At 48.2% G+C, this 25,012-nt stretch overlaps 7 protein-coding genes across 10 annotated transcripts; 4 read left to right on the forward strand and 3 right to left on the reverse strand.

Moving 5' to 3' along the window:
* Positions 1-2,195: 2,195 nt before the first annotated feature.
* On the reverse strand, positions 2,196-3,433 carry LOC100839881. Its single transcript, XM_003580419.4, has 4 exons — positions 3,252-3,433; positions 2,992-3,115; positions 2,803-2,875; positions 2,196-2,707 (listed from the first exon to the last, which is right to left on the reverse strand). The coding sequence occupies exons 1-4, from the start codon at positions 3,295-3,297 to the stop codon at positions 2,438-2,440; spliced, it is 513 nt and encodes a 170-aa protein (XP_003580467.1). The 5' UTR covers positions 3,298-3,433; the 3' UTR covers positions 2,196-2,437.
* Positions 3,434-4,762: 1,329 nt separating this feature from the next.
* On the forward strand, positions 4,763-7,361 carry LOC104585418 (death-associated protein kinase related). The gene is made up of 3 exons (XM_010242061.3): positions 4,763-5,388; positions 5,479-5,556; positions 5,640-7,361. Exons 1-3 carry the CDS (start codon positions 5,203-5,205, stop codon positions 7,185-7,187), a joined length of 1,812 nt encoding a protein of 603 aa, XP_010240363.1. The 5' UTR covers positions 4,763-5,202; the 3' UTR covers positions 7,188-7,361.
* A 363-nt stretch (positions 7,362-7,724) lies between these two features.
* On the reverse strand, positions 7,725-10,208 carry LOC100844839 (V-type proton ATPase subunit G1). Its single transcript, XM_003580433.4, has 4 exons — positions 10,053-10,208; positions 8,792-8,886; positions 8,160-8,260; positions 7,725-8,081 (listed from the first exon to the last, which is right to left on the reverse strand). Exons 2-4 carry the CDS (start codon positions 8,877-8,879, stop codon positions 7,938-7,940), a joined length of 333 nt encoding a protein of 110 aa, XP_003580481.1. The 5' UTR covers positions 8,880-8,886; positions 10,053-10,208; the 3' UTR covers positions 7,725-7,937.
* A 101-nt stretch (positions 10,209-10,309) lies between these two features.
* Positions 10,310-12,503, forward strand: LOC100837841 (multiple organellar RNA editing factor 2, chloroplastic). Its single transcript, XM_003580412.4, has 4 exons — positions 10,310-10,737; positions 10,833-10,930; positions 11,559-11,624; positions 12,109-12,503. The coding sequence occupies exons 1-4, from the start codon at positions 10,406-10,408 to the stop codon at positions 12,258-12,260; spliced, it is 648 nt and encodes a 215-aa protein (XP_003580460.1). The 5' UTR covers positions 10,310-10,405; the 3' UTR covers positions 12,261-12,503.
* Positions 12,504-12,872: 369 nt separating this feature from the next.
* Positions 12,873-15,570, forward strand: LOC100831503 (thylakoid lumenal 29 kDa protein, chloroplastic). 4 transcript variants are annotated; one of them, XM_010242062.3, is made up of 11 exons: positions 12,873-13,049; positions 13,141-13,263; positions 13,465-13,540; positions 13,628-13,662; positions 13,759-13,824; positions 13,943-13,983; positions 14,104-14,234; positions 14,412-14,548; positions 14,656-14,793; positions 14,919-15,053; positions 15,148-15,570. In XM_010242062.3, exons 1-11 carry the CDS (start codon positions 12,912-12,914, stop codon positions 15,256-15,258), a joined length of 1,131 nt encoding a protein of 376 aa, XP_010240364.1. In that variant the 5' UTR covers positions 12,873-12,911; the 3' UTR covers positions 15,259-15,570. The 4 variants fall into 4 exon arrangements, with proteins under 4 accessions (XP_010240364.1, XP_010240365.1, XP_010240367.1 ...); XM_010242063.3 differs by having other exon boundaries at positions 12,874-13,049; positions 13,147-13,263; XM_010242065.3 differs by having other exon boundaries at positions 12,876-13,049; positions 14,442-14,548.
* A 2,386-nt stretch (positions 15,571-17,956) lies between these two features.
* Positions 17,957-18,964, forward strand: LOC104581422 (putative F-box/LRR-repeat protein At3g28410). Its single transcript, XM_010228950.2, has 3 exons — positions 17,957-18,584; positions 18,628-18,890; positions 18,955-18,964. Exons 1-3 carry the CDS (start codon positions 18,147-18,149, stop codon positions 18,962-18,964), a joined length of 711 nt encoding a protein of 236 aa, XP_010227252.2. The 5' UTR covers positions 17,957-18,146.
* An 818-nt stretch (positions 18,965-19,782) lies between these two features.
* On the reverse strand, positions 19,783-23,206 carry LOC100830894. The gene is made up of 6 exons (XM_003580391.4): positions 22,669-23,206; positions 22,316-22,564; positions 21,731-21,865; positions 20,997-21,179; positions 20,673-20,834; positions 19,783-20,513 (listed from the first exon to the last, which is right to left on the reverse strand). Exons 1-6 carry the CDS (start codon positions 23,113-23,115, stop codon positions 20,109-20,111), a joined length of 1,581 nt encoding a protein of 526 aa, XP_003580439.1. The 5' UTR covers positions 23,116-23,206; the 3' UTR covers positions 19,783-20,108.
* Between the last annotated feature and the right edge of the window lie 1,806 nt (positions 23,207-25,012).

Raw genomic sequence — 25,012 nt, forward strand, 5'->3', positions numbered from 1 at the left:
AATCAAAAAGAAGGCCTGGACGTAGAGTAGAGAAACAGTGCCACAAGGTGCTAGATTTTATTTTACTTTTCAAAAGGGTCAGTGTGCTCAGCTGATGCTGATGTTTACTTTTCAGATCTAGACGGTTGTGCCAGCAGGGTGATCTGGATGATGAAGTCCAAGCGTGCAAATCCATAAAGTTGAAACCCGCTGCGTGTAGTTAATTTAGCAAGCTGCACATGCAGGCTATTCACGTCAGCATTCATCTAATTTCTAATTTTCATCTAGGCAACATATCCGGTGAAAACCAACTCTACGGTGCAAAATCCATCGAAAAATGTTCAAAAACTTCTCAAAAAAATTACATATGTTAGAAAAGTGATGTTTTATACATGTGCAAAATTTCAAGTCCAAACTCAATGGCATTTGGTAGCAGCGGAAAAAACAAATTCTGCATGAATAGTGATCTTTAAATGTCTTACACTATTCATCATAAATTTCTCTTTTTAATTCCTTCCAAATGATTTTAACTTTGAACTTGAAATTTTGCAGATTTGTAGAACATCACACTCCCAACATATGGTATTTTTGTAGAATTTTTTTGAAACTTTTAAACATGATTTTTATGAAGTTTGCATGGTTTGCACCGAACGAAGGTTTTCACCAGATACGTCCGCCTTTCATCTGATCCCTGTTCTAATTTCCAAATTTATTTCCAAGCCAGTCGCACGACCCTCAGCTCGCCGCGCACGTATAGCTCTCCTTTCCGCCAATATGGGCCCTTTTGTTCTCCCCTCCCCTGGCCCATCTCCACCCGATCCTCTTGGCCCATTCCTGTCCGACCGCTTCCCAGCCCGACGCCCCAACCTCTCTCTCTTCTTCCTCCTCTCCTCTGTTCGTTCTAGCGTTCCAGAAACGCACCCAGTTCCAGGCATGAACCGCCACCGCCGCAAATCCCATCAAATTAATTGTTTGTTGCAAAAGTGACACCGGAAATTAATCTGCGGTGCTCCACGAACCGATTCATGCCACAAATAATCTGTCTCCCCTCTTCAATCCCCATTTGCAACTGACGCGCCCCGAATGCCAGCCGTCGGCGTCCACCTCTCGATCTCCCTCCGCGGCCTATAAATTCAACTTCTGATCGCGTCATCTCGAGACCTTCCTATCCTATCTCAAATCCCTCTCCTAATTTAAAGTCCGTTCCTGGCCAGGCCCTCTCCCTGTGAGATCCTTCCTAGCCTTCTTGTACCGTGCTCTAAATCCACACCAAAGCCCCGACAGTCATATCCATACTCCATCGCTGCCAAGCCGTCAGGGCTGAGGAGGCAGATGGTGTTGATGCCAAGCCGTCAGGGCGACCAGCGCTTGAACACCCATACACATACACAGAGTTTCCGTCTGCCACGATTGTTTCGGGTTTAGGCATGTTTGATGCAATTAGTGTTGTGCCTTGGATTCGCAGGGTTCAGGAGATACACCAGTTCCCACCATTCGCGTTCACGCCGGTTGCTTCGACAATGTTGTGCTTGATTTATTACCTCTATAGCTTCTTGACTTTGGTCTTGATGTATGTGTTTTGTTTAGTACATAGAACCTATGTTATATGTCGCAGGAGTGAGGATTATATGGATTGCAGACAAGAGAGCATCACATGTGTGTCATATCATACTTAATGTACTCCGTGCATCAGAATTAAGGTTCTTAAGGAGTTTCTACCTTCCAACATTTGTTGTTCTCGCTTGCAAGGCTGAAAGTGATTTTCTTTTCATCCTCCATACTCTGAATCAAGTTAGCTTACTTCAGAAATTTAAAATTTCAGTTAAACTAACACATTGCAATTTGTGGCGTCTTTTTTAGCAATGGTATGTTGCTTCAAATTTCAGGTCATGCTAATTTTCTATCTTGGACATGTCAATGTGCAGATAATGATATTCCCAAGAAAGTATATTTTCTATTTGGCATTTATTAGCTAACATATACCGTAACTGATTTGCTGAAGTCTTAGACTGCAATAAGTTTTTGGGCGGTGATATATGTCGGGTGAGAACAAAAATCATGTTTGTTACACCCATCCACCCAGTACCATAAAGAAAAGGTACATCTATGCGAAGCTGGTGATGATGTGCACACAATAATTTCAAGAGGAACAACAATTTGAGTTGAAACATCTTAAGGATGGCTAAAGGTGTGCCCTTATGCGAAAACACCATATGTAACCTTTCTTAGATGCAATACTAATTTTGTTTTCGATGTGCCGCACAATGAATTTTATTCTAACCATGCTTTCCGCAACAACGTGCGGGGAATTCATCTAGTTAAGAACGAAGGCCACTGCCCGCTGGGACTACGTACATTTTTTCATACAGAGTTTCAGACAACTGCTTCGGCTCAACTACACCGCTTTGCCCATTCATACATCGGAAAGCAGGCGATCGACATTCAGGTCATCCGGTGTTCACTGCTTGCCTGCCCGGACGTCCTGCAGGAGCATGAGCGCGGCAGAGAAGACGGCGAAGAGCAGCGGCGTGGGCACCTTCTCGACGGCGTCCCTCATCATCGGCACCTTCCTGCCGGCGTTCTTGGCCGAGACGGCGAGCAGCGGCGCCGCCAGGATCGCCACCGCGGCCTTGTTCACCAGGACGAAGGGCAGGTCTTTGCTCACCCACTCCATGATCAGCTCCCGGAGCTCCTGCTGCGTTATCACCTCCTTCTCCGTGCGATAGCGCTGCGGATTTGAATCAAATTACATTTCCGTTCTTTTCGATGTTTCTTCAGGGGGGAAAGGAGAGAGCACCAGGTTTATTTCTAGCTTGTATGTACCTCAATTTTTTCGGCCACGACCTTCATACAGGGAGGATCCTTGTGAGGCCCGACCAGTTGCTTGTTGATCGCGCTGGATGAATGGAATTTTTAACGAAGCGGGGCGAAGTTAGAAGAAAACAGCAAGGGGTCGATATTGAAAGCAGATTTAGCAATGTGGCCTGGGAACGCAATGTGATTGATTCTCACTTGTACACCATGAGCGTGGCGATGTGAAGGGAGTTGATGTCCAAGAGCTTGGCGTCATTCTCGGTGTTCGTCGTGGCCAATTCCTCGAAGACCTTGTCGCAAATCCTGATAACATCCAGCTTGCCTACAATGAACACACGTCACATCATGCGCCATCATGTAACTGCCTACTATATTCCCCCCTACTCGATGCAAACTGAAAATACTACTTACACTGCAGAATGAAATCGATAAAAAGGAAAAGAGAAAACCAAGATTACCTTGAGCTCTGTCCCACATGCGGCCGAAGAATTGCGCCATCATCATTCTCCGGGGGGTGAGGTGCAAGGGGAGGAGAAGAAAATGGGCCGGGTGTAGAGAAGAGAAGAGAAGGCGAGGCTACGGCGGCGTACGTATATATGTTGCTGGTTTGGTTTCCGCTGCTGGCGCCGCAGTCGCTTGCAGGGAAGGTCAGAATCAGCAGGGCGCGAATGTGCGAACAGTGCAAATATCCCATCATCGCTTTGCCTAAGTTAAGTTGCCTTGCCCATCCGGCAACATAAAAAACCTCGATTCCTTGCCTTTTCTCACGTGAACACGAAATCAAAGCACCTAGTACGCTAGTACGAACGGCGTCACTGGAACCTGAGCTTTTCCCTTAAAAAAAGCCATGATGAACTTTGGACTGTTCAAGTGGGACAATCAAGTTCAGAACGATAATACTTTCTCTTTTTCTTTGGGAGAACGTTCAGGTCGGTAGCTTTTTTTAGTGGCACAACGAGGTTGGCAATCTCAACCCAATTCAGCTAAGCTACACACGCTGTAGGGACCTATAGCACACAGCCTACACAAGAAAGGAATGATCTATATTAAAAACGGAGGACAAGAAACCAGCAAATACTTCAACATGCCACATAGGTTGGAATATTTGCTCTGTTGATCTTGTAGTTTGATGGTTGAGGTTTAAAAACCTTTGTTCTAAAACATGTTTTTGTCATGTATGCAGACTGGTAAGCTCGTATGACTGCACATGCACGCACGTCCCTGAAATTCAAAACTTATCTTTCAAATCTCATTCCTCTTGAAATAAGTTGGTTTTTATTACCGTTTTCTGTGCCGCACCACTTAAATCACTTAAATATGTGTCATGGTCTGGCGATGGCAGAGCAGTGGTTATCTGTGTTAGTTGATACTTAATAATTGTCAAATAAAAAAATCGTGCAAGTAGAAAATTGTTGATGTATCAGGAATTTCAAACAGAAAACATTTGGCAGTACTTATATGTATAAACATAAGTTCATCACTAAACTGAATCTTCAGAATGATATAGGTTTACAACATGCATTTTTTTTGGGAATAAGCACACCTAGAACATTAAGTGCAAAAAAAAGCAGAAGGATCTAAAAATAAAGTGTAGCGTATTTCAAAAGGTAACTGAAATCAACATTTGAGCCGATTTTTGTAGAAGCAGCATGTTTATCTCTACATCTGAGTATTTGTATCTGACAGGTTATCGCAGAGTAAAGTTAAGACATCTCTCTTGATAAGCTGTAACTGAAAAGGCATAAAAGAAGCAAACAAATAGAGGAACGCCGAGCTTGATAGACACATTCTCTTTGGCCTAAGGGGTCGACCAATCTTGTAAAACATAGTACATTATGATCATGCACATAAAATGTCTGTGACTGCCAAGCTAGCTTCAATGTCTTAGACGATTGGATCACCAATACAGAAAGCTACATCAGTAAGGGGTGTTTTTTTGTTATCCATGGCACAGAAGTCGCCTGCCATAGCAAAACGGTTACAACTATCACCACGAGACTCTTCTTTTTCTTTCATCGGCGACCTCCCCTCCCTCGTCCCTGGCCCATCTCGCTGCCGAGCGCCCCAACCCCGTCGCTCCGTCGCTCGTCTTCCTCCTCGAGCGAGCGCCGCCACCCCTCCCTCCCCGTCCCGATGCCGAGCGCCCCAGCCCCGTAGCTCGTCTCCCTCCTCGATCTAGCGCCGCCACCCCGCCCTCCCCATCCCACTGCCGAGCGCCCCAGCGCCCCCGCTCCGTCGCTCGTCTTCCTCGTCGCGCAAGCGCCCGCCACCTGGTTGATCTCTCGGATTCTCTCGTTCCCGGCCGTTTCTCCTCCCATCACCTCATGAATGAATTACGCCCTTTAGCCCCCCGTTTCATCTCCTTAATCACCCCCAATTCGTAACGGTCCTCCGCCCGTGGAAACTTCCATGGAAGCAGCGCATTCAAGTTCTTGGAAATCGGTCGGTGGCGTTCATGATTCTTTTTCCTCTCGATCTTCCCCTGAAATTGAAGAGCGGGCGCCGGATGAGACGGGGATGGAGCAGGTTTTGTCGGATCTACAGGCGTTGAAGGGGCTCTACGGGCTGCTTCACAGGGGGCAGGCAAACGAAAATGTAAGTTTCTTCGACCCTATTCAACTTGATACATCTCACTAGAATTAACTTGTCATACCTCTGATTAATCCTCTCGAAACATTGTTGCAGTTAGATGAGGCATCGAGAGCTCTTCTGATGAGGATGCTAGATAACGCCACCCAGCAGGCTCTTCTAAGACAAGCAAAGGTAATCCATTTGGCATTTCGCCTAATTCCTGGGCAAATGTGCTGACCATCACAACGACTGATCGATCGTCGCTCTGTCTGCAGATGCTGTCAGGCCCGTTGATGTCTCCTGCTCTGGAGCGGAAGCTCTCCATCCAGCCAGGCGGTCGCCGGACAAGTGGCGCCGACGCCGGGCCACGCCTAATGCCCGTCCCGTCGCCAAGCCTCAGCATCCGCGCCAGCGAGACGTCCCGCCTTCTCATGCCGCAGAGCTCGGTGCGAAGCCGATACGGCCACATGCTTCCGCAGAGCTCCGTGAGAAGCCGGGACAGCCGCCGCGTCTACGACGACCATCATCACCTCGCCCGCGTCGCCTCGAACCGCTCCTCAAGAACCCCCCCAATCGCAATGCCGCGACAGCAAAGAGATCCTGTGCAGCGCCTCGCTCCGCTTGCCGACCTGAGCGACAAGGATCACAGGCTGCGCATGGGTTCTGGCCGCGGGGATCGGTCGTCTTCGCTGGAGCGCAGCAGCAGGCACCACGAGAGCTCCGTGTCCCGCTCCCGCGCGCCATCGGCTCTCGGGATGGCACGGCGCCACGGCTCCTCGACGCATCGCTTCAGGAAGTTGGAGGACTCTGGGTTGTTGTCTGTGGGCGTCATGTCGCGCCGTGGCTCTGTGCGCGGCACGAGGCAGTCGTCTTCGTCGTCAAGCGAGGAGGACGACCGGGCGGCTGTCACGACACGCAGCCGCATCCGGCCCAACGACGAGCGCACGGAGCGCCGCGGGTTACTCCGAGACGAAGAATCCGAAGAAGAACCCAGCCTGCCATGGCGACGGAGGAAGGAAGGTAGCGTCAGCCTTGGCCAGTCGAGCCGCAACCGACCGCGGCGGACGCTGGAACGGATCGACTCCGGCAGCACGTACAACAGCAGCAGCAGCGTGATCAGAAGAAGCTCATCAGGCGCCACGAGCCCCACTCCGTCGCCGTCGACGTCGGCTGCTCTATCTCCCTGTTCCTCCTCGTCATCGTCATTGGTGTCGGTATCGCCGCGGGTGTCGGATCACGGGTTTTCGGCGTCGAGCTTGTCGAAGAGCCGCCGCCGTCGGGAGCGGCAGGAGAGGCGGGAAGGGCGGCTGAGGACGTTCAAGGACAAGATCGCCATGGTGTTCCACCACCGCCACGACCACCATCACCACCACCACATCGAGAACCACCGGCGGCCGGGCAGCAAGGAAGTCGAGGGGCGGCGGTTTAAATCGCCGTCGCCGTGGAAGTACCTCGGGCTCGGCGGCATGTTCCACCGCGGAGATCGGGACGGGGAGAAGAAGAAGGCGAAGAAGGAGGAGAAGAAGAAGACGAAAACCACGAGTCGGACGGTGGTGACCGTGCCAGGGAAGAAGCCAGGGCGTGGTGGCGGTGGCGGGAACGCGCAGTCGCTGTTCGACGCTCTGGTGAAGCACAAGTTGGGGGCGCGAAAGGGGCCTGCGGCGCCGGCGCGGGCTAGGATGGTGCGTGGGAGGAGCATGAGCAGGGTGCAGGTGAAGAAGATGCACTGGTGGGAGCGGCTGAGGCGACAGCGGCGTGGACGGGGGGAGGTGGCCGGTAGCAGCCGGCCACGGCGTCGGCTAGGACAAGGCAAAGCACTGTAGTTTGATACTATTCCAGTAGGCGCAATTGTGTATGCATGCAAGGAAATGCTCGTGCAGAATATGGTTGTACATTTGTATTGTGTTCATTTTTTTACCAGGTTGGGTTGGGATGTTTACCAACATGTTGCCATGTCGTAGGTAAATCCATCTTTATTTGTGTTTTGCGTTTGTCCAGAGCTGAGGAGCTGACTCGAGTTTTTTTCTCAGTGGATCAAGCTGTTCATCTCTGTTTCTACAAACCCACAAAAATTTCGTCGCAGAAACAACTGAACATGAGCAGATCCTCTGAGAAATTAGAAATTCTAAGGAAAGATCTAGCAAAACAGTCCAGGACTCTTATGAGAAGGGATGCAAGCGGGACCATATATATGTATCGTATTTAGACTAATCTTCGAATTTTCAAATCAAATTGTGAGCAAAAAGTTTAAACTACTCCGTAGCAAATCTCCAGTGATCTACAAGTGAGACGTAAACATAAACAGGATGCCGCATGTATCGGTTTAGCAAGTAGCCATTGAAGAAACAGGCAAGAGCGGGAATCGACAAAAAGAATAATACCAACTAATCACCGAAGGTTTAGCAAGTAGTATCAGACATGGCTGCTGCTGAAACTGCAGCAGCTTATTCTAAGATAAAGGACAATAAATTACAGCTGGAAGTGGCAGATACCATTTCTTATCACACCTCCCAAATAAATAAACAGATAATACAAGTTCACATTCGTATGCAGGACACATTGCCCGTCAAGCTTTAGTTCTTCACAGTGGTGACATGCCTCAGAAGCATTTGAATCACCTCAGGGGAGATGGTTGCGGCCTGCTGCTTGAGTTGTGCAATTTTTTCGTTTGTCTCTTGCTCAAGACGTTTGACGTTTGCGCCAGAGTCACCGCTGCTCTGAAAAAAGCAAGAATAGAAATGAACCGACGCGCTGTTATCTTATGAACATTAAACAGAATGTGCAGATGTACTTACCTCTGCAAGCTTCCTCTGGAAGTCAGCCTCCATCTGGGCACGGTATTCAGCTATTTCCCTCTCAGCCTCCTCTTTTGCTTGCCTAAGCCTTGCAAGTTTAGCTGGCAAAAACATCAAATGTTTGAGTTTGCAGGAGAAGTAGATTACTTTGTAATGAGTTTCAAGGTAAAACATAAGATCCATGGAAGATCAAACATACATTTATATTAACAAAGCAAAAATTGCATTTGACCTTTCTTCCATGCCTTGCATTGCTATGGCAGTTATGTCCAGAAAAAAATCCTACCCAACTCCAGGATTAGATGATATATATATATGGTCCCATAAGTAACAAAGGCACTACAGTGAACTAAGGGTGGAGATGTTACAGTGCAGCAACAGGTTATTCTCTTTGCTACGTACCATATTGTGATCTCGCATCAACTCACAAGGGAACAATACTTATCATGACTTTATGGTAGCATTGTACTATGGCAGGCAAGATCAAATAAATCAAAACACAGAGACAAATTCTACAAATGTCATGGATGTATACACATATACAATGCTCATTTGGGGCAATTCATAAGGTGCCAAGTCCCGAATATTATGATCGCTTCATAATGAATTAGGCCAAAGTAAGAGAAATTTACCAGCCCTAGCAGCATTTACAATTTGCTGAGCCTCCTGTTCTGCAGCCAGCAATTGCTGAATTCCACTTTGGCGCCTGTTCGCATCCATCTTTGAGCTGCAGGATGATGAAATATATTAAATTAAATGTGAAAAGATGGAGCACCATTAAATATTACTCCCTCCGTTCCATAATTCTTGTCTCAAATTTGCCTAAAAATGAATGTATCTATTCCTAAAAAGTCTCGAGATACATGTAAGATTTCGACAAGAATTATGGAACGGAGGGAGTAGTTCTAAAGCATAATATGACACATCTTATCACTGCTATAGGTACACAAAAAGTCAAGACCACATCAATAAAACTCGCTATAAATTTTACTATTTGATAGACAATTTATGTAATTAACTTATCAACACTACGGTAGATGGAAGAAAAATGCCGTTCATCTGGCAATTGCACTAGAGAAGTTGGACTTGATGGGGTCATAGTTACAGAATGACCATTACTGAGCCCCCATACACTTTCTCCACTTTGCCTAATCTGAGGTGCAACAACAAAAGCTCACTCATCTACCCTCGGTGTACAAACTTGAAAAAAAGTATCAGCATTCGACTTTTGCATCTTCTCATTGAAGATTGATCATCTTGCACGACGGCAATGCAAGTAACTAATTCCTGCCCAGATCCGGACAAGTTATGAACTTGAACCATACATCACTCAATTACACAAGGAGAAGGGCCTTGAACCACGCACCAAGTTATGTACTCGAACATGAATCACTAAGCAGAACAGATTACACAAGGAGAGAACGGCGGAGGACTGGGAGGAGCAAAATCCATGGCCGCGGTGGTTCAGAGCGTGTTGCAGGGCATCAACGAGATGGACCTCACCAACTACTCCGCTACATCCTCCTACTCTACTCCCTCTCTCCTTCTCAGATCTGAGATTCGTCTCTGATTCTTCTCCTGTGGGTGGATGTGTGTGTGGGAGGGGGTCGGCCCTTGGTCCAGCTCGATTCTATGGCTGCAGAAGAACGGGGGACGGTGGCCAGAGAACTGAAGAACGGGAGACGGGACGGTAGGACGTGATAGTCTAATTTCTCATGAATCAGCAACTAGCCAATTCTCAAACCAACGGATTATCAAACAGCGTCCAAATTGCACAGCGGAAACGAACACGATAGAATCGATCGCAACAAATTCCTGCCCAGATCCGCCCAATTCCACGACAGCAAGACAAATCAAAAGAGAAATCCATGAAGAGACGGATCGAATTCTTACCAGCAGCAGGAGAGCCGACTGCAATCACGTGGAAGACGAGAAGGACCCGATGGGGAAAAGATATCTTTCTCGTGGAGTCGTGGTCGTGGCCCCGAGTTTGAAGCTGATTTATTAGTGGCGAAATCCAGGTGTTGTATTCGTGACAGGCCGGGAATTTGCAGATTTCCTCGGCCTCGAAAGCCCATTTATTGCGAAAGCCCATTTAATGCGAAAGCCCAAGACAAGCGCAGGCAGCAAATATCTCGTGGTGGCCTTCTCTGTTCTCTCCCAAACCCCATCCAAACCTCCTCGCCATTTCACTGCGCTCTGCTCCTCTCCTCGGCCAGCAACCTCCTCTGCTCCGTTCCCCCGCCATGGCCACCGCCGCGCGCGCTATCGCGGCCGCCCGCCTGGCGCAGCCGCTCCTCGTATCGCGGCGCCTGCCTTCCTCCTCGGCTCGCCCCACGCGGCCTCGTGGCGGCGGCGGTTCCGCCGTCCGCTGCATGGCGCGGCGGCCTGACGCCTCGTACTCGCCGCTGCGGTCGGGGCAGGGCGGCGACCGCGCGCCCACGGAGATGGCGCCGCTGTTCCCCGGCTGCGACTACGAGCACTGGCTCATCGTCATGGACAAGCCCGGCGGCGAGGGCGCCACCAAGCAGCAGATGATCGACTGCTATATCCAGACCCTCGCCAAGGTTGTTGGGAGGTAATTCTTTCCCATTTAATTCAATCGTCACGCCAGACAGTGGATGATTCTCGGAGTGAGACTAATTTTGGTTGTGTTGGTTGTCACTGGTGAAGCGAGGAGGAGGCGAAGAAGAAGATCTACAACGTGTCCTGTGAGCGCTATTTTGGGTTTGGGTGTGAGATTGACGAGGAAACATCCAACAAGCTGGAAGGTACACCGCAACAAATTCGTACTTATTTCGAAACTCAGCAAACATTGTGATGAGGATTTAGACACCAGCTCAGGTTCCAATTGTCAGTTCATGTACAGTTTTGCTTCAGCATTCAGAATGTGCAGTTGAATAACATTGCAATGTGAGATTTTGCTTGTTCGTGAATCTGACTATTTGTGAATGCCACCCACGAGCTTCATACATGTTATGGAAAGGGAAAGTTGTAACATGCATTTGCCCTGTGTTAATAGTGACTGAATTGTGTTGAACTATTGCAATCTGCGATCGTTTCGTACTTTATTCATCGGTTCATGTACTTTGTTATCTGCATACTCCTCACTTCGTTGTGTTATGCTACTATACTTTTTTGCCTTTCTTGTTGTGCATCAGCCGTCATTGATATTATGAGGATATGTGTTGGCATGCTTCTGTTTGACATATGCACGTTTGTTGAATGTTCAGTAGTATAAAGAAAATTTGCTCTTGGATATTGTTTTCGAGTATTGATAATTATAGTGATATTTGCATATGTACATATGTTCAGCGTTGGTAGCTAATCTAAGACATAATTTTCTGTCGGATGGTTTGGTCTTTTGTATGCTTATTAGTTTATGTTTTCGATATGCAGGCCTCCCCGGCGTTCTTTTTGTGCTTCCGGATTCCTATGTTGATGCAGAAAACAAGGACTATGGCGGTAAGCTAAGACTTATGTGCTCTGTATTTCACTGTTTTGTTGAGTTCTTTTACATTCATACTAGCTGTTGGAATGATTTTCCCCTTTTTTTGGGACATACTTAATGATTTTGCTGGCAGAGCTGGATTTGTGATGTGTGATTGATCCAATATGATCACAACATTAGCGAAACCTTGTTTACGCTCATGATGCATCGATTTATTACCCTGTGCTAAGGTTCCAATGATCAAATCAAATGACTTTTGGGAACCCCAAAGATTAATGCTTGCTTCACTCTTTGTTTGCTTGGATTTCAATACAAGGGTTTATTCCACCCTTAAACCTGTTGTCATGTGTAACTGTTACTTGTATAGCTTGAGTTGGTCCTTTCAGACCTGAACAATGTACTGCACTTGTGATTTTTTTTTTTTTGCTCATGAAGAACAACTATCAACAAATGTGATAATCTTGTACTGGGTTTTCATCGTGTTTCGCTTCTTTGCAGCTGAGTTATTTGTGAACGGAGAAATTGTCCAGCGATCACCAGAAAGGCAGAGGAGGGTGGAGCCGGTGCCTCAGAGAGCTCAAGATAGACCAAGGTACAGTGACCGGACTCGCTATGTGAAGCGGAGGGAGAACCAGGCCTATCAACGGTGACATGCCCCTGCATTTACTGCAAGTGTCAATCGCTCTTGTTCTAGATATAGCAGCAGCTCCCACATGAGAAAGTGTTGTTCGTCCTGTTTGCTGCAGTGTAACCTTGTCATACTTTCGCATCTATTTTCTGCATGAACTGTAGGTTAAGATTTTGTAGGAGACTTGCTCCGTTATCTCAGTTTGGTGGCCCTCGTTTGGTAGTAAAAGAATGAAGTTCACTCGAGCCGTTTGTCTCTTGCAGTATTTCAACTCTATGAACTCCCGCTACTACCTTCATGTTCCATTTTTATTCCATGATTCTTGTCGAAATATTACATCTATCTAAACATTTTTTAGAAATAGATACACCATTTTGAGTAAATTTGAGACAAAGAAAACGGAGGGAGCCGTCCATCTGTTGTCGCTCGAGCCATGAGCCATGAACCCATGATGCCAATGAAGCCGGGGAGCAAGACGTTTCTGCCGCTTTCTCGTCTGGGTAACAACGTACTCGAAGCAAAAACAGGCGACCGGCGAAACGTGCTGGGGTGTTGGTGGCAGAGACAGGAAATAAAAAAGGAAGGGGGGCAATGCCACGTGCATGTCAGTGATTCGCCGCCTTATCCATCCTGATTCTCCTCTTCCCGTTGCACCGTGCACACGTACACACACATGCGCTGGTCGTCCAAGGGAGGAGAATCAATGGCGGGCGCGACCTTTCTCTCCGCTCCCGCGCTGCTTGGCCCCCGCGCCGGCGGCCTCCCTTCCGTCTCAGTCACATCATCCCCGGCGCGCAGACAGCATGCATACGTATGTGCGCGTCCCGATTTCTGCTCGACTTGTGAGTTCAAATTAGACAACGAGAAAAAGGCACCAAGGTTTCTTGACTAACTCCCTGCAGATTCAGGTATGCTGTCACGCCAAAGCCGGGGGCTCCGAGGCTGCTGCCGCCGCACGCGAAGAGCCTCCGCGGTTCCGCAGAAGAGATTTGATCGGGGGCTGCATGGGCACCGCCGTTGGCTTGGTACGTGCTGCTTAGTGACTTTCTTGAGCGTCAATGTTAGGAAATCATCGATGGGTCTACTTTCCTGCATTTCCACGACACAGCCAAGCCAAACAAATGCAGCATGATGGGAGAGAATATTCCACACGACACGATTGCACTTCGTTCTTTTGATATTGACCCGGATCAGAGGCGCTAAACTTGCTCTGTGTCTTCGGTTAGGAAATCATCGACGGGTCTACGGGAGTGGCTACCGCGGCCGATCTGATTGAACGCAGACAACGCTCTGAGTTCCAATGTAGGTTGCCTCAGGTCCTCCTTTTTTTTGTTTTCCCCTTCACATCCTTCTTACCACCATAGCTGATGCCCTTGGTTCTTTCTTCAGCAAGCATCAAAGGCACCCTCACAGCAGCCATACAGGTGAGATTGCAAATTATGTACACTGACTCGGTTCGCTATCTCTTCATTCTATCTGTCTCTTTTGTTGACTGATGAAAACTGAAAATTCTTCTCAAGGCGAAGCCAGAGCTCGTCCCATCTCTGTTGACATTGGCACTGAACGACGCCATGACATATGACAAGGTCTGGTCTATAAATGGCTTACTAAAATCAGTTGTCAATTGCGCCCTCTATACATGGCATACATGGAACTAACCTATGGTGGCACTGGCTGTTAATTTGACTCTTCTGTGAACTGTAGGCCACAAAGTCAGGAGGGCCAAATGGATCGATCAGGCTAAGGTACTAGCTAGCAGTTTCTGTCTCTACATCCTTGTGTTGATGTTGCAATTATGCTCTGCAGATGGCAACCTAACAAGTTTTTGACCTTGTTGTTTGATCAATTCCTGTTAAACAATAAAGTGCAGAAATAAACAGACCTGAAAACAGTGGGCTTTCTGCTGCTTTGGATATGCTAACTGACGCGAAGAAAGAGATTGATTCCTATTCCAAGGGAGGTCCCATTGCATTTGCAGATCTGATCCAAATAGCCGGTACTTAATTACTCCCTCCGTCCAAAAATAAGTGACTTGGATTTGTATAAATTCTTTTACAAACGCACGCCACTTATTTTGGGACTGAGGAAGTACTTAACATTATTTGGTTCACATTATTTTTGTGGATCATTACTAACTGGATCTTCTGTAATTTTTTCTATTATTGAATGATAGACTGCTTAAATTTGCTTGTACCCGCAACAGCACAACAGGCGCTCAAGCAAACATTCCTTGACGCAGCCATTGCAAAGACCGGTGGGAACGAAGAAAAGGGAAGGACCCTGTACTCTGCATACGGTTCAAGTGGACAGGTATTCGTTCATTCTCCACGGCCCGAGTCTGTCTGATCATCTTTATTACATGCATGATTTTACTAATATAAGGTGATATGCATTTTTGTTTGCGTCTATTACCATAGTGGGGTCTTTTCGACAAGATATTCGGGCGCGAGGATACACAAGAACCTGATCCAGAGGGAAGGGTGCCTAAGTGGAGCAGTGCTTCAGTGCAGGAAATGAAGCATAAGTTCATCGCCGTCGGTTTCGGTCCTCGTCAGGTCACTACTCATTTTGCTTGATAACCTGTTCTTTCATTCTTTCTATCACTGTTTTAGCCTTCGGTAGGACTGCAAAAACTGTGGTTCAGTTCAGTCTCACCAATACCATGACAATCCTACTGCAGCTTGCTGTGATGTCAGCATTCTTGGGTCCTGACCAAGCCGCCACGGAGGCGAAACTGATAGCTGATCCAGATTGCCGCCCATGGGTCGAGAAGTACCAGCGCAGTCGTGAGACCGTCTCCCGGACTGACTACGAGGCAAGAAAGATTGAACGATTCTGGCAATGCCAATGCTGCAGGACATACAGCTCTGATGTTTAAACTTTTGCTTCTGAACGTATATATCTTGCAGGTTGACCTGATAACCACGCTGACGAAGCTCAGTTACCTCGGCCAGAAGATAAACTACGAGGCGTACACGTATCCCAAGCAGAAGATTAACCTGGGTAAACTGAAGCTGTGATGCGATGGATCACTGCTCTCGGCATGTCTGCTAGCCATTGCCCTTCAAAAGTCGAGGACTTCACTACAATATATACGTATCTACGTGTGGAGAGTGATTTTGATTTTGCCGGGAGCATTCGTGTTTTCGTTTTGTTGTTTATACGACGAATCTCTGTAAAGGTAGTTGTTGGAGACGTTCAGCTCTTCGGCTAGCTAGATGGGTGATTGTGTCTGTAGCTTTCCCACTATTTTGACGCTGATTTTTGGAGAAATAACTCGTGTATTATTCCTATGGACCTAAAAATAGTACGAGTACTTCTAGTTTAACTGAGACCGCCGTCACCGGTTGAGTCCCTCGTATTCATCTGTACCAACTAGAAAAAAAAACACATGCGTCGCTACGGAAAAAAAAATTGTATCAAAACGTCAAATTAATTGTGTCATGAGCACATATGTATATAACGATTACGATATGTTTATTTTCGTAGGCTATAGTCTGATCTCTTTCTCTTTTGCACATGTCTTGTTTCTATATCCCGTGTAAAGAGAAAGTGACACATGTTCAAGTCTTTTGCTCTCTACCTCCAGGTTATCACTGTTCTCACATACACCACATTTGAAAAGTCATGTGTGATCGTTTTTCATTTTTTTTTGCTGAATTCATGAAGTATTCTCAATATAATCATGAACAATGAAGAACATGTAGCGATGATAACGTTTATCACTTCCATCCGTCCAAGACGCTCGACCTCCCGTGTGGTGATGATTTAAACAGCAAGCATTTCGTTCAAGACAGCAAGCAGCAGCAGCCATCACATAAAGCAAGCGGCAGTATAAATTTTTGCTTAATGGATCATTGCCCTGCTCTCTTATTACTCCTACTCCGTACTTTACTTCTCAAATCACTTCTCCCTATTTCTCTCGCTCTTCCTGTGACTATCATCTCCATCCACTCTGAGTGCAAACTCCTCTTCTCCCCGTCCCGATTCAACCCGTCACCGAACATCATGCCGCCATGCGCGACTGCCCGCTTGTGCGCACCGCCTCCGCCCGTAGATTCCCGCAGCCCGTCCGCTCCCGCGCGCTGCCAGCTCCCACTTGTCGCCTGTTACGCCTGTGCGCCGCCCGCCTGCGCCCTCTCGCCTCCTTGTCCACCCGTTCACCGCACCCGTGCGCCACCCACACATCGCGTCCGGCCCCTGGTCACTGCGTACCACTACCCGTCGAGAGGGCCACCGATGGCTCGCGCCGACGCGGTCCCTGCTTCCTTGCGTGAGGTCACCGCCATCACGGCCTCAGGCTCATCCCATCGTCGTCCCGCGAGGAGCCACCGGCGGGCACGAGCCGGCCGTGGAGGCAGCGGTCGGGGCGCGCGACGAAGCTGCGTGTCCGGAGCCGCGTTCCCCACACGAACGCCGCCGACGCGCACGAGCGGGTGGAGGCGACCAAGAGCGACAGCGAGCGCGGGCGAGATCCGGAGGGTGGCGGCAGCGAGATATGGATCGGGCAAGGAGTGGGGTTGAGATTCATAGGAGAGGAGGAGGAGCGAGGAGGGCTCTGTTTTTTCTTTTTCTTTTTTTGGGCGATACGTGTTTTTTATGCGCTTGAGGATCGCGGGAGCCAGGATTAAAAGGCATGTGGGGACAGCGGTGGCAGATTCGTAATTTCGATGAAGTGATGTACCGCGACGTCCGTACCATCACCACCAACTCCAATTCGCGGTACGTCACTTCATTAAAATTACGCTCAATATGCCACCGCACATCCCCGGTCCCGGAAAACATCTGTCTGACCCCCGAGCCCTAGCCGCTGCAGGCTTCCTCGAACCCTATCCCTCTAGCTCTCGTCCCCTCTTCTTGTCATGCCCATCCACCCAACCACGCAACCGGTCCTCCCCGGTACTCTGCTTTGCTCGCCGGCCTCCTCTGCTGCCTTAAGCGTCCAGCTACCACCTCTCGATTCGTGTGGCGGGCGCGGCTACATTGGGGATGAATCTCCGTCAAATCGCGTGTCCCGTAGCTACCTGCTCTCGTCCTCGCCGCTTTGCTCGTCGATTCATCCACTTGGATACCGCAGAGGCATCCTACACACGTACATACGCCGGGGTTGGTTGGATTAGCATACACACCACCGTTGGGATCTTGTTTTGCCGGAGATCTCCGCTACTCTGCTGCTACTGGGTTTGATTTGGGTGTTCTACTTTTCACGGTTGTATGTGGATCAACCCGATGTGGTTTGATTAGGCTTTGTTTTTTTGTGGGCATCAACCAGATGTGTTTTGATTTTAAGATAAAATAGTGTTTTCTTTTGTGTTAAGATAAGAAGAATGCAGAGTGCAGCCCATTCGATCTGATAAGAAATGTGTGATTAATGCGTTAAATATCTTTGTAATTATGCAGTTGTGCTCCTCAACCGTAGATGTTCATGGTTAATTGTTTTTGTAAACTTTGCCGTAGCAACACGTGAGCTGCTACGCCTATGCATAGAAAATGAAATTTTGATTTGTCAAATTCCAGTTCAACTGAATCAAATTATGTGGTCGTATTCTTTGTAGACATGAATTTTCATGGACATTATGTTTACACGTGAAAACGAAAAGAATTAAGAGGCCGTGGCGACGCACGGACCTACTGGTAGGAATAAAATTAGTGGAAAAAGATGACATTTTGATGCAGAACTAAAGAGGAAAAATCATCGTAGAACTAGAACGTGTCCGGTTTCTCTCGGCCGCCAAAAATAACAGAACAGCTCACACGATCTAACTTTGGTTCCTAATCCGATCTAACTTTGGTTCCTAATCCGCTTGGTACTACGTGCAGCATGCAAACTAACCTCCTATGTATCGCAGTTTTGAACCCACAACTATAAAGCCCTAATTACTTGCCGCAAAACGCGTCGTCATCCTCGATGATGGACGATCACGTGGAGACGGAGCATGGCGGCGGCTGCGGCGGCGGGGGCCGGGACCGGCTCAGCGGCCTCCCGGAAGACCTCATCCACGGCATCCTCCTCCGCCTCGGCTCGCTCCCGGCCGCCGCGCGCACCAGCGGGCTCTCCCGCCGCTGGCGCCACGTCTGGGCCACCCTCCCGGAGCTCGACCTCGTCGGCCCGCTCCACCCGGACCCCGGCCCGCAGCCCATCAGCTCCTTCCTCCGCGCCGTCGACGCCGCGCTCGCCGCCTACACGGCCCCGACCCTCGCCCACCTCGCCATCGCCATGCCGGAGCCGCCGCCCCTCCGCCCCAACGGCTCCGGCTTCGTCCCCTTCCACGTCCCCGGCCCCCGCGTCTCCTCCTGGCTCCGCTTCGCCGCGGCCCGCGTGGTCGGCTCCTTCTCCCTCGCCATGGCCGTCCCCTCGGCCTCCTCCAGCCCCCCCCAACGCGAACAAGGACGAGCTCGAGCTGCCCCCGTGCGGGACGGCCAAGGAGATGGCGCTCTTCCTCGAAGGCTTCGTGCTCCGGCTCCGCCCCGCGGGGCTCTTCGCGGACCTCACGATCCTCACCATCCACTCGGCCGCCATGGACGGCCCCGAGCTGGCCGCCTTCGTGTCCGCCATGTGCCCGCGGCTCACGGACCTCACACTGCGCGACATCGCCATCGTCCGCTGCTTCGACGCCCGCCACGACGCCTCCATACGTTCCGCCTCGCTCAGGCGCCTCGACGTCAGCCACAAACGCGTCTTCTGCCTCGCCGTCTCCGCGGCGCCGATGCTCGAGACATTTGTAGCGTCCTCCCTCGTCCAGGCCCGCGTCTCCGGCGCACCGAAGCTCGCCGTGGCCGAGCTCCACCGCCTGCACCGGCACCACTTTGGCGAGGACGTGCCTCGCCGTCTCCGCCGGCTAGACGTCTCGCAGTGCTTCGTGACCGAGGTCGCGCCCCCCAGGGAGCGGCGGTTTGATCACGTTGACGAGCTCAGACTCTCTGCACTCATTGTACGTCTTGATTTATATGAATCCATTCAGAGATCATTGGCTCAAAAGGATTAGTGTTACAATAAATCTTGTGGTTGTGCTTTCGAATTTTGTTTTCAGGGAATGCAGGGTTACAATAACTTTTTGGATGATGCCAACAATCTGCCCATGTGTGAGACCTTGTCGGTACAATTAACAGGGGATCACCATGGCCTTGTACCAACCATGCTACATCTACTGAGGAGACGCGATGGTATAAAGAAGCTTGTACTGGAGACATGCCCCAAGATGGTAATTTCTAAATTTTTGTTTTTCCAAACCATGTCATCTTGAAACTACGAAGATATGCTTACCAAAGAAATGTAGCATTGGTGGAGTGAAGCTAAAATATTTACAATGTTGAAACTACGAAGATATGCTTACCAATGAATTGTAGCATGCCCCAATATATGATTTTTAGGTCAACTGAACATCATAGTCGTACTTTGCACTATAACTATTTGCGTAATGCATAATACAGTAGTCATTTCATTTTCTTTAATATGTACTCTTGACTAATATTGCATTTACTCAACTGTAAGGCAAACCCATGCTCGTTGGCTTGTTCTTGTCGCCTGCCGGGGAGTAACAACGTAGACAACATTAGCCTCGATTCACTTGAAGAGATAGAGATCAATTGGTTCACAGGAGCAGATGACCAGGTGGAACTCCTAAAGGTGCTAACATCCAGATGCAGTACAACAAAGGTTACAAGTTTGGAAATTAACAAGTCAAACGCTGGTCCTTCACCAAGCGAGGATGTGCTTGAGAAGATGTTCAGTTTTTGTCGCCAGAATCTCAGAATTAGATTTCATGTCCTTTCCGATGGGATGGTTGCAGTGTTACTACTATAGACTATTGGTTTGTTAATGGCCATCTTGAAAAAAGACTGATGAACTTCATATCAATAGTTGTGTGCACTAAAATCTAGATTTCAAGTCTAGGACGTTTGATATCTTTTGCAACATGTTTCCAAGCAGACCGCCATGTGGTCTCTGCACTCTCGACATCAGCCATTGGTAATCACCCAACACTTTGTCTGGCAAAGGTTCTAAGAACTCACATCTTTCCAGGATTTCAGGCGGAGGTACTCCTCTGACAAGGTTCGTCTCCAACTTCGGCTTTCTCTTGTTCACATCTTGAGGAACCTCTGGGGCTGGGTTCTCGAGGAACAGTGGCGATGCTCCTGGGATGATTTCTTGGCGAAATGGCAAGCTTCGGGCACTCTGCAGGCAGAAGTCGAACCACTGGTGGATGAGCGGAGATGGCCCTCTAGTTCTACCACCTATTCGATCAGTTTGGAATCTTGTCGCACAGGGTATCGCCTGTACAGAAAACCAACACAACCAGTAAGACACTGGGCTGACTATCACAACAACAACCAATACAACCAGTAAGGCCGTGGGCTATCATAACAACAACAGTGACATACCCCATGGATTCATAGTCACACATTGATGAAATTGTGCGTGGGAAAAACATACCCATAAATCAGCCCAGAGGCTACTGCCTGACTTGGGAACAACAACAGCAACATTAGACATTCTCTTTGCCGCAGGGATGACATCGCTGCTCCAACCCACTGTAACCCAAACATCACCAACTCCAAACGATTTCAGATAGTTCATGCTGTCAAATAGTTGAACCTGCAGAAGGAAACCAAAATTATATCAAACACAACACATCATAGTTCAGGCTATCCTAATATTCAAGGGTCATGCTGTCTATTCCTTAAAATTATTTCAGGCTAACATTTGATAGATGGAACACACGAGAGATAAAGGCAAGATGAGTTATTTGGTGCAAACCTGCTTTTGTAGCTGAACAAAGCTGTTCAAGATTGCTTCCCTGCCGCCACTGACTTCTGTTTCCATGTCAATCGTGTTGTATGATGATCCCAGCCGCTTAAGAACTGCACCAATGACCTCTCTAGGAGAATCAACCATTGAAATCTTCCCAGCAAGTTCAGGCCTCCACAAATCCTCCCAATCCTACAGATCATATTATTTATATGTGAGTTCAGGCCTCTACAAATCCTCCCAATCCTACAGATCATATTATCTACATGAGAGTTCAGGCCTCCACAAATCCTCCCAATCGTACAGATCATATTATCTATACGAGAGTTCAGGCCTCAGCAAATCCTCCCCAGTCTACAGATCATATTATATATATGAGAGTTCAAGCCTCCATAAGTACTCACAATCCTACATATAATATTATCTACAGTATATGAGTAAGTAAACCTAAGTAACAGGTTATCACATTGATGTCCTTGTGCACAGTGCCATATATATATGAAAAGCTAACCATGTTATCAGTTTATCACAATGACATTCTTTCTTATATACAAAACAAACCATTCAAAATCTTACGATAACCAACCACAATAAGTACAAGCAAAAGGTATGTTTCAGTATTATGTTACATACTTCCATTTAAGCCCAAGACCTGGCCGTTTTTTCAGGATAGTTTCATCACCATATAGTTGGCCTTGCAACTTCAGCATAGTGCTGCATGTTTCATGAACAAATTTTTTTACCTGTATTGGCTTCAAGTTGTGTTGTTTGAACTTGCTTTTCTTGTAAGCAATTACCACAGTGCCCCATCTGTATGGTGCTCCCCATACCGAGCCATTAGAATCTGCCTCCCCATTCTGGTTCCTGCGCAAATGAACCTGATAGACTATAATGAAAATGGAAACAGTACTTTTGGACATCTTCAGTTCTTCACTACTACGTTATGACATATATGTGATATATCTACATGGAGCTCAAGAAATTGAAGTGGGTCAGAAAATGCCGACAATGCCTACCAAACAATAGAAAATGAGCACGACTGAAGTAAATAACAAGCAAGGTAGCTATTAACCTAATTAAGGAGATTGCACTAACATCTACTAAAAGAGTAGAAAGTAGAAAGCTATGCCTCATTGCGATTGGCCAGATCGAATATGTATTTCTTACAAGTTTTACTCGCATGTCAACAAATTCAAGAAGCTTACTGGTTTTCATCCCTCGGCACTCTGTTACCGCACAATACAATGCAATGCAAGATTAACGACAGGGACTAGGGCAACTATCAGAATTGGTAAGAGAGAAAGAAGGCTCCAACTTTCAATCCTCACCTTCCATCTGTCACTTAGGCTCCGATACCAATCCTGTTCTTCAGCATTCTTGATGGGTTCTACCAGTCCCTTGCGGATAGCATAGCCGAGCCAAGAGTCCCCAATCGAAACAACATCAGCTGCCATTGCGGATTTCGACTGAACTTCACCCTTCTCCACACATTGCGACAGCTCAGTGAAGAGCGTGTCAATGCTAGTGCGGAACTCGGGGCTGAATTTGAGCCTATTCCCCTGCGCTTCAACGAAATCCTACGAACACCAACAGAAAACATCTTAGGATACAATCTACAGAATCGCACACGATTCCATTCCCATGATATCTTCTTGTCTGAAGCGGAGGAGGAAGAGCAGACCTTGACCCATGTGGGAGGGAAGGAGCCGCGGAGAGCGACGACCCGGAGGGGCACGGAGAGCGCGTAGGTCTTGGACTTCCACTGCTGCAGCGCGGCCTCCCACTCCTCATCGTCCTCCTCCTGTGCCTCGACGGCGGCGGCCGCGGCGGGAGGGGGCGGGTGGACGCACGCGCGTGCAGGGTTGGGGAACGGGGAGAGGAGGGAGCAGACGGCCAGGTGGAGCGCCAGCGCCGCCGCGGAAGCGTGCCGCGCCCACTCCCAGCCTCCGCGGCCGGGCGTCTCCGCTTGGCTGGCGCGCGGACGCCGCAGGGAGACGGCGAGCTGCGTTGCCTTGGGCTTGCGGTGGTGGAGGCGGCGGAAGCGGGAGGTGGGGAGATGGGGGAGGAGGCCTGGGAATGGGAGGCGAGGGTGGGGGAGGAGGAGGGGATGGAGCTGCTTCCCCTCCATCGCCGATCAGGCTGGATGCCGCCTATTGGCCTCCGCCGCCGACGGGCTTATCCAGTAGTCACTGGTCTGCTAGAACGTGTCATGTCGGAAAATCCCTGAACTCATCCAAACTTGTGTTGAGTAAAACTGTTTTTATTTTAGGCCTCATTTGTTTCATTGGATTTTCACAAAAAAATATAAAAGATTCAGGATTTCATAGAAAAATTGACCGTAGATACATTCGTTTCGTTTCATAGAGAACGATCAAAATGATTCTTCAGGGATCTCATGAATTTTCTTTGTTTTTTGAGAAAAGCGAACATTAGGTCCAACTTTTTTTTTTACCATAGGAATGAGCTTGGACCAATTCCTTAGATGGCAAGTGGCACCCTACGACAATCCTAAGTTTTAACATTTTCTTATGTTTTGATTTCCTTTAAACTGAATGAGTCCTTAGTCAAGTGTCTAAAACTGTGAATTTAAATGATTACGAATTCCTTTAATACGAGTCATTTGATTCTGTGGTCCAAGTCGTCAAATTTTCTACTACCAAATGCAATTTTACGTGTCTAATTTCACACAAGGTGCAGAGCTCAGACCTAATTTTATTTTATTTTCTCTTAAGAAAACCAATGTGCATCGTGTTTATCTTTCGACTCTCCCTCTCTCGTCTCGCTAGTTTCTTGTATTTATTCTCTGTCAACACTCCAAATGCTTCAAGAAAAAAAAGTCGAAGGCCTGCGAAGCGTAATGGCTTGAAACAAGGCTTCGGGTGAGTCAGCCCAGGAGCCCCAGTTTCACACGAGTTACCACAATTTTTTGTTTAGACGCATGTGCGGGTGGTCGATGCTTGGGCCTCAAAACCAACTGTCCGGTTTCTGTAAATCGGCGCCTGTCAGGCCGAATATTTGTCCAAGAGAACAGCACATCCACCGAACCACATGGACAATTGGACACTTGCCAAACCATCAGTCCAGGAACACAACAAGCAGACCAGTGCAACCAAAAGCGAACACGTTCGGCACCCGTAAAACTGCCTTCTCACGCCGAGAAAGTCAAGGAACAAATCCCGACGTGCTTCTCAACCTCCAAAATTAACTGAATGCACACGAAATTTTACATTCCAGAACCGTGAAATCTATGGTGTCTAAAACCTCTGATCGAGCCGCTTTGACATCGGGCGTCTGATATGTCAATGGAGCAGCTTTAGTCATACATACACAGCGACACCGACACACTCACGAAAAAGAAAATGCAGAAGGAGGATCAGTGAGCGCACCGTTTGACCTCCAGTGATCCGAATCTCTGAAAAAGAACATGGCGAGCAAACACTAAACAACATGCAACTTGCTGCTGCGACTGCGAGGTGGGGGCGCCACCAGCAGCAACATCCTAAATTCCTCAGCAACTTGTCCGGTGACCCATTCCACTAATATAAACCCTTTAGTTAAGCATCGCAATCAGCTGTCCCCTGTTCATGATCCCCAACAGAGTATAGCACTATCCCTACTGGGAAATCGCCTCCCTTTGGTCCAATTGGTCGCCCTCCATCAAGGCATTATAGTAAGTACATATCTGGTTGTAGAAAATGGACGAACCAGCAAGTCGCCGAGCAGATAGGCCCTCCCCGCTAGGCGCCCAACCAAGAACCATTTGTGATTAGTCAAATCATGTGGCGCTAGCTAGGCAATTAGCGCCACTGGGTAGCCAATTAAAGGCCGTCTTGACGTAGAGCTTAATCGAGAAGACCGCCAACAAGTCACTAATTAAAGGCCTCCTAAATGGGGAGCTTAGTTAGTTGGGATGACCACCAGAAGTCCAATGTTCTGCTCTTAACAATTCCATGTCCCTTTTGAGGAATACTACTCCTTTTTTCACCCTGGTTACGTCTTCTTTATGTTTATGTGTTATGGTGCCA

The sequence above is a fragment of the Brachypodium distachyon genome, chromosome 5 (genome assembly GCF_000005505.3).
Source record: "Brachypodium distachyon strain Bd21 chromosome 5, Brachypodium_distachyon_v3.0, whole genome shotgun sequence".
Classification (NCBI taxonomy): Eukaryota; Viridiplantae; Streptophyta; class Magnoliopsida; order Poales; family Poaceae; genus Brachypodium; species Brachypodium distachyon.

Bases quoted from the DNA above. Each gene is read 5' to 3' on its own strand.
- LOC100839881 (XM_003580419.4), bottom strand. From the start codon at position 3,297: ATGATGATGGCGCAATTCTTCGGCCGCATGTGGGACAGAGCTCAAG. The intron at 2,876-2,991 runs GTGAGAATCAAT...CCATTCATCCAG, and splicing joins GCCACGCTCATGGTGTACAA to CGCGATCAACAAGCAACTGG. The intron at 2,708-2,802 runs GTACATACAAGC...TCAAATCCGCAG, and splicing joins TCGTGGCCGAAAAAATTGAG to CGCTATCGCACGGAGAAGGA.
- LOC100830894 (XM_003580391.4), bottom strand. From the start codon at position 23,115: ATGGAGGGGAAGCAGCTCCATCCCCTCCTCCTCCCCCACCCTCGCCTC. The intron at 20,835-20,996 runs GTTTGCACCAAA...TTCCTTCTGCAG, and splicing joins TTGTTCAGCTACAAAAGCAG to GTTCAACTATTTGACAGCAT. The intron at 20,514-20,672 runs GTATGTTTTTCC...TTTTCTGTACAG, and splicing joins GCCTCTGGGCTGATTTATGG to GCGATACCCTGTGCGACAAG.
- LOC104585418 (XM_010242061.3), top strand. From the start codon at position 5,203: ATGGAAGCAGCGCATTCAAGTTCTTGGAAATCGGTCGGTGGCGTTCAT. The intron at 5,389-5,478 runs GTAAGTTTCTTC...ACATTGTTGCAG, and splicing joins GGGGGCAGGCAAACGAAAAT to TTAGATGAGGCATCGAGAGC. The intron at 5,557-5,639 runs GTAATCCATTTG...CTCTGTCTGCAG, and splicing joins CTCTTCTAAGACAAGCAAAG to ATGCTGTCAGGCCCGTTGAT.
- LOC104581422 (XM_010228950.2), top strand. From the start codon at position 18,147: ATGATGGACGATCACGTGGAGACGGAGCATGGCGGCGGCTGCGGCGGC. The intron at 18,585-18,627 runs GCCGTCCCCTCG...AACGCGAACAAG, and splicing joins GCTCCTTCTCCCTCGCCATG to GACGAGCTCGAGCTGCCCCC.
- LOC100837841 (XM_003580412.4), top strand. From the start codon at position 10,406: ATGGCCACCGCCGCGCGCGCTATCGCGGCCGCCCGCCTGGCGCAGCCG. The intron at 10,931-11,558 runs GTACACCGCAAC...TTCGATATGCAG, and splicing joins AACATCCAACAAGCTGGAAG to GCCTCCCCGGCGTTCTTTTT. The intron at 11,625-12,108 runs GTAAGCTAAGAC...GCTTCTTTGCAG, and splicing joins AGAAAACAAGGACTATGGCG to CTGAGTTATTTGTGAACGGA.
- LOC100831503 (XM_010242062.3), top strand. From the start codon at position 12,912: ATGCGCTGGTCGTCCAAGGGAGGAGAATCAATGGCGGGCGCGACCTTT. The intron at 13,264-13,464 runs GTACGTGCTGCT...GTCTTCGGTTAG, and splicing joins TGGGCACCGCCGTTGGCTTG to GAAATCATCGACGGGTCTAC. The intron at 13,825-13,942 runs GTCTGGTCTATA...TGTGAACTGTAG, and splicing joins ACGCCATGACATATGACAAG to GCCACAAAGTCAGGAGGGCC.
- LOC100844839 (XM_003580433.4), bottom strand. From the start codon at position 8,879: ATGGATGCGAACAGGCGCCAAAGTGGAATTCAGCAATTGCTGGCTGCA. The intron at 8,261-8,791 runs GTAAATTTCTCT...TGTTTTTGCCAG, and splicing joins TGTAAATGCTGCTAGGGCTG to CTAAACTTGCAAGGCTTAGG. The intron at 8,082-8,159 runs GTAAGTACATCT...TGCTTTTTTCAG, and splicing joins TCCAGAGGAAGCTTGCAGAG to AGCAGCGGTGACTCTGGCGC.